Source organism: Sinocyclocheilus anshuiensis, unplaced genomic scaffold (assembly GCF_001515605.1).
Source record: "Sinocyclocheilus anshuiensis isolate Anshui unplaced genomic scaffold, SAMN03320099.WGS_v1.1 scaffold64, whole genome shotgun sequence".
Lineage (NCBI taxonomy): Eukaryota > Metazoa > Chordata > Actinopteri > Cypriniformes > Cyprinidae > Sinocyclocheilus > Sinocyclocheilus anshuiensis.
In genome coordinates this window covers 560470-566072 of record NW_015557063.1, presented here as the reverse complement: position 1 = coordinate 566072, position 5603 = coordinate 560470, and the positions used below count along the sequence as shown (strand labels likewise).

Below are 5603 nucleotides of genomic sequence, written 5' to 3'. Positions count from 1 at the left end.
GATGACCATCTTCCTGGCAGCAACAGAGTTGTACTTGAGGAATGCAGTTGGGAAGCATTTTAAACAAGAAATAAAACCAATAATTAATCATTTCCTTTAAGTTCACTGTTGGTTGTTTTATTTGTTAAAAGTAAACCAACAAAGGGTTCATCTTTTTTTTATGCTGTCATTTATCCGTAATGTTTTAATGTTAAGTGTGATAACATGCTCTTGATTTGTATTAGATTTTTTTTCTTTTAAATATCTTAAGTTATTTAAAATATATGTTTTCATTTTTTATATTTTGATTATCTTAAGTTCTTAAAAATGTATAATAATCATAATATTTATATTTAAGTGTATTGTATTTATAATGCTTTATTTAGTCATTAATTCTTTTGCATTTTTATCATTTTGTATTGTCTTAAGTTGTTAAAAATTGTATTTTTCTTAATAAAAGCTGTATATTTAATTTGTTTGGATGGATTGCCATTTTTTTTGTTGTCTATTAGATGTATATATGGAGGCATTCATTAGCTGTCTATTTGATGGCTAGTCTATTCTTGGGCTATGGTTAGACGTCTATTAAATTTTCATTGACAGCCCAAATTCAGCCTTGTTTTAGCCTAGACCCATATTCACTGTCAGAGATATATATGTAGTCGTTTAATAGCGGTCTAATTGATGGCTAGTCTATTCTTGGGCTATAATTAGACGTCTATTAAATTTTCCTTGACAAGCCCAAATTTAGCCTCGTTTTAGCCTAGACCCATATTCACTGTCTATTAGACGTATATATGTAGTCGTTTAATAGCGGTCTAAGTGATGACTGGTCTATTCTTGGGCTATGATTAGAGTCTATTAAATTTTCACTGACAGCCCAAATTCAGCCTTGTTTTAGCCTAGACGTCTGGGCTGTGTTTGGACGGCTAATAGACGTCTTTTAAACGCAAAATTGCTTGCTGACGTGTTAGTAACAAAGATGTAAAACAAGATTTTGGTAAATATACCACAGATAGACTCACAATGTCATCTGAATATAACAGATACAGAACAGTTTATTGCAGGGGTATTATTAATTTATTAAGCCGCTGTTGTTGTTATTTTTTCCTGTCATTATTTTCGGGTAAAAACTGATGTGAAATTAAACATGTCGCATCATTGGGCGTGGGTCCCAAATTGTGGCTGTATACGAGTCTAAAAATGATTGCAATGTTCGTAAAAAAACACACCCCAAAAGTTAGACACTTCAAGTCTTCAGCTTCGTGACGAATAAAAGTTTCTGAGGCAAACTTGTTCACTTACCTGAGCTTATTCCATAGGTGCAGTCTGGAGACTGGTGGCTGAGCTCGGCGCGACCCGCCGGGTATCTGCCGGGCTCCTGGCCGGCGACCCTCCTCTGGTTGCCAAATGATGTCGCCGCCGCTGCCGCCGTGGCGCTCCCCGCTGATGCCGCGCTGGATGTCGCGACTCTACTGCTGGGCCTGATTTCGCAGGGGAGACGGTGCTGCTGGCTGCTGCTGATGGAGAGGGACGCTGGCGGAAGCGGCACGCGCTGTGAATACTGCTGCTGCTGCTGCTGCTGATGACTGAGATGATGAGGATGGTCTCCGAGCTGCGGGATGTCCACCATTGTGGGTCTGTCATATCTCGCCTTGCCCGCCGCGCGCTTGCTCGTGAAGGTCTTGAGGGAGCTGTACGGACTCCGCTGCTGCTGCTGCTGCCTGCAGATTTTGGGCGCAGAGAGACCTTCGTCTGCAGGTAGCATCTCCTCCTCCATCTCCCTCGGACTTGAGTGTCGTTCTGTCCCGGTCTGGTTAAATCAGTTATGCCAGTGTCTCGCCGCCTTGCTCTGTGTCTCAAACAATTCTAACTCTGTCTGAGATACTCAGAGGGTGGGTGACTTTACTGACAAGTCATTGCTCCAATCCCCTGGCGGTAACAGCACGCGCTGGCTTTCATTCTACCAACAGGGGAATACCGTGTATGTATGTGGCTTCTGGCTTGTGCTCCCATCAGTGGGCGTGTCAGATGAGAGGTGCAAGATGATATAAAGAGGTGCGCGCGATGCCTCCATGTTTTCTCGCATAGCCATGTTGTCTATTATGGGGGTTAGTCTGTTTGTTGTTTTTAGTCTGAACTGATTGAAAAAAAGAACTTTAGGACTTGTCAGTGCCAATTGGAAATACAAATGTTGCCTAGATGCAAATATAGTCTAGATACTTAAAGGGGTAGTTCACCCAAAAATGAAAATTTTGCAATCATTTATTCATCACTATTGTTCCAAATCTGTGTAACTCTCTTTTGCGGAACACAAAATAGGATATTTTAAAGAACAGTGGAAAGGAGCCCACTGACTTCCACAATATGGACAAAAACAAACAAACAAAATACACTGACACATTTCTCAGAATATTTTATGTTCCACAGAAGAAACAAAGTCAAAGGTGAATAAATGATGACAGCATTTAATTTTTTGGTGGACTATCCATTTGATATTTAATATTACATTCAATTAAAGCATGTCAACATATTCTGTTACACCAAATACACCAAATAATGATCTTAAAAAAAAGCATCATATGACCCCTTTAATTATTATATTGAATTTATGGCTGAACAATGGCTTGTTAGATACAGAGAGAGCATGAGCTAATTGAATAGAATATCTTTGTCATTGTACAAGTAACAAACCCTAAAATATAATACAGATTAAGGTGGTTAACAATTGCAGACAAAGTTTGACATTTCAAAATGACCAGTAAAGGAATTCTTTTTTACAGTTCTGATTTGTGTTGTAACTTATTGAGTATTGACACCACAATGTTTGATTAATGTTGCACGTTGTATAGGCTTTACCTGTAGGGTTGGGTATCGTTTGTTTGTGCCTGAACCGATACTTATTAAAAAATAAATAAATAAAAAATCCACCCAAAAAAATGATGGACTGGCCCTTAGAATAGAAACAGAATAGAGAGTGCAAATGTTAGAGGGTGAAGTTTTTTAATTAAAAAAAATAAGCAGATAAAATTAAAAGTAGCCCAATTCTGTGGGAAAAACGCGGACTTGGCAACCCTGCATCCAACACGAGCTACTGGAGTCAGCTTTGACTGATCACAGGTCCAGAACCAAAATTATATACAATATTAGAATGTTTAAAAGAGTGGACACGAAATCGCGGGAGCGAAACAATTACACTTGCTCTGATGGTAGAAAATTATAACCTTTTTACTCCACAACACCAGTCAAATGATTCCTTTTGTGATCTGATGAGGCTTGTCACAGAATGAGGCAGAAAATATGTTCCATATACTTTAAAAAGAATACATCGATTAGCAATAGATTATAAATTAAGGTGACCATACGTCCTCTTTTCCCAGGACATGTCCTCTTTTTGAACCTACAAAAATGCGTCCGGCCGGGATTTCTTAATTGCCCAAGATGTCCGGGATTCGGCTGTTTTCTTAATTCCACTCTCGCTGAATCTCTGACCATTTACCGCCTGCTCCCGCAACATTACTGCATTCACGCGCTCCTCGAATGCTCTCATTTCCCGAGTTGTGCTTTTAAGTCGGAATGTGAAAACAACATGGACACTCTCGTTACTACAAAGATGTGTTGGATTTGTATTATTAGACCTTTCCGACTTGAGTTCACGTGCATTTTCTCAGTCGGGAAATTATTTTTCACGTGCGGTGCCGCGATGATGTTTCTTACGTCCGTTTCGGAGAACCAGAGTACAAATATTTCAATCGATCGCTCAGGCATGGCACCGTAATGAGGCACCGAAATCTGCGTTCGGATTCGGTTCTAGTACATACCGGTTACATAGGTACCGGTGCCATATTGGTACCGGGTTTCGGTACCCAACCCTATTTACCCGTCCAGCATCCGTCTGGTACGGTCTTTGAGGTTTCTTCCTTCAATTCTGCTCAACTTTGACACCTGAATAACACATGCCAGTGTCAGGCGGGTAGTATTATATGCGTCCGTGTACAAGTGTTTACCAACCTTAAACATTGATGCCCATTGACCTGCAAGTTTTCCATCACTAACCCTTTAAAACTCTTTATTCCAGCAGTTTAAAGGGGTCATATGATGCTATTGTAAAGATCATTATTTGGTGTATTTGGTGTAACAGAATATGTTGACATGCTTTAATGTTCAAAAAACACATTATTTTTCAAATACTGTACATTATTGTAGGTCCTCTATGCCCCCCTCTCTCAAACACATGAGCTGCGTCCGAAATCGCATACTTCCATACTATATAGTAGGCGAAAAACAGTATGCGAGGCGAGTAGTATGTCCGAATTCATAGTATTCGAAAAACAGTAGGCGAGAAGTACCCGGATGACCTACTACTTCCGCCCGAATTCCGTAGCATGCATACGATGGACACTTTACTATCCCATGAGGCCACGGGAGAGGAGGCGTCATATTCGAAAATGGCGGAAGGTGGCGACGCGGCTCTTTTCAAGTGTAAAATTTGCTAGCTAAATAGGTGATTGTACTTACCTTATTTGATAAATGATTTACAAGCTGTCGACGAAGGCGTGATCTGCGAGCAGCTGATCGACGCTTCCTCTGAGCTGTTGATCCAATCAACGTTAAAACGCAGATGAAAGAGGTAAGAATTACGTGAAACATTGCTGATGTTCGCGCAGTAGTGAGGGCTCTTTAAATTTTGGCGCTGTTGTGAAGACGCATGTCACGTGACAACATCAACATGGCGGATGCAGTATGTCCGAATTCCATTCATACTACTCACATTCATACTATATAGAACGTACTTTTTTAACGGTCAAGTAGTACGTTCAAATTCAAATGTAGTACCTACTAAGCAGTATGCGATTTCGGACGCACCCGAACTTACTGAATGCCTGTTTCACTCTGAAATATTTCTAATTATGTAAAGTGGGTTGCAAACAACAGTAGAGTTATTTTGGTATTATTTATATACTATTATAGTATTAATATTTTCATTTTAATTTTAGTTAAATATTCTATTTAGATTTTTATTTAAATTTTAGTCCTTTTAGTACTTTTTTATTTTCTACTTTTCTAGTTTTCATTTTTTAAAATTAAATATTTATATATTATTGCTTCATCTTTCAAAATAAATGTAAAGACAGTAAATAATGTCATTAGTTTTACCATCAGTTCAAGCCCGAAAGGGGCACAGACACAGTAATGATGCAGTACACAAGCGGCGGTTAAGACAGCTGACGTGCTATGATTTCTGACAGACTGTTCACTCTGCTGTGATGTGACCCTGTTCTCCTCACACACACACACTCACACACACACACGACGCGTTACTCTGTGCTGCGCAAAACTCCGCATTTGAACAGTCAATAGCAAATACTTAAACTAATAACAAAACATACTTACAGTCGCTGATTCAGAAGTGCCAGATTGTCCTAGCAAAGTCGGAATTTACACTTTTTTTTATTTTATTTTTTTAGAAATTGCCTTTGTGCACAGCCAGCCTTGTACTCTTCTAAGTTCAAAAAACTGTTGTCCATAAAATGCACTGCACAAATTTGAACATCTGGGTTGTGCTGTTCTGTTGTAAATAAATCTTAACCAATGATTCCTAATTGCATCTACTTCCGGAAGGC

The 5603-nt window shown here is 39.2% G+C and overlaps 2 protein-coding genes across 2 annotated transcripts in view; one reads left to right on the top strand and one right to left on the bottom strand.

Annotated features, from left to right (window-relative positions):
- LOC107676509 (BEN domain-containing protein 4-like) overlaps window positions 1-2073 on the bottom strand; it is an 8330-nt gene extending 6257 nt beyond the window's left edge. The window contains exon 1 of the mRNA XM_016471063.1: window positions 1285-2073. Coding sequence (XP_016326549.1) covers window positions 1285-1759 — 475 coding nt within the window. The 5' untranslated portion in view covers window positions 1760-2073. The remainder of the gene's footprint in view (window positions 1-1284) is intronic.
- A 2300-nt stretch (window positions 2074-4373) lies between these two features.
- The window catches only part of LOC107676500 (protein shisa-3 homolog), a 6189-nt gene continuing 4959 nt past the window's right edge, over window positions 4374-5603 (top strand). Inside the window, exon 1 of the mRNA XM_016471054.1 lies at window positions 4374-4437. Within this exon, the coding sequence (XP_016326540.1) occupies window positions 4374-4437 (64 nt within the window). The remainder of the gene's footprint in view (window positions 4438-5603) is intronic.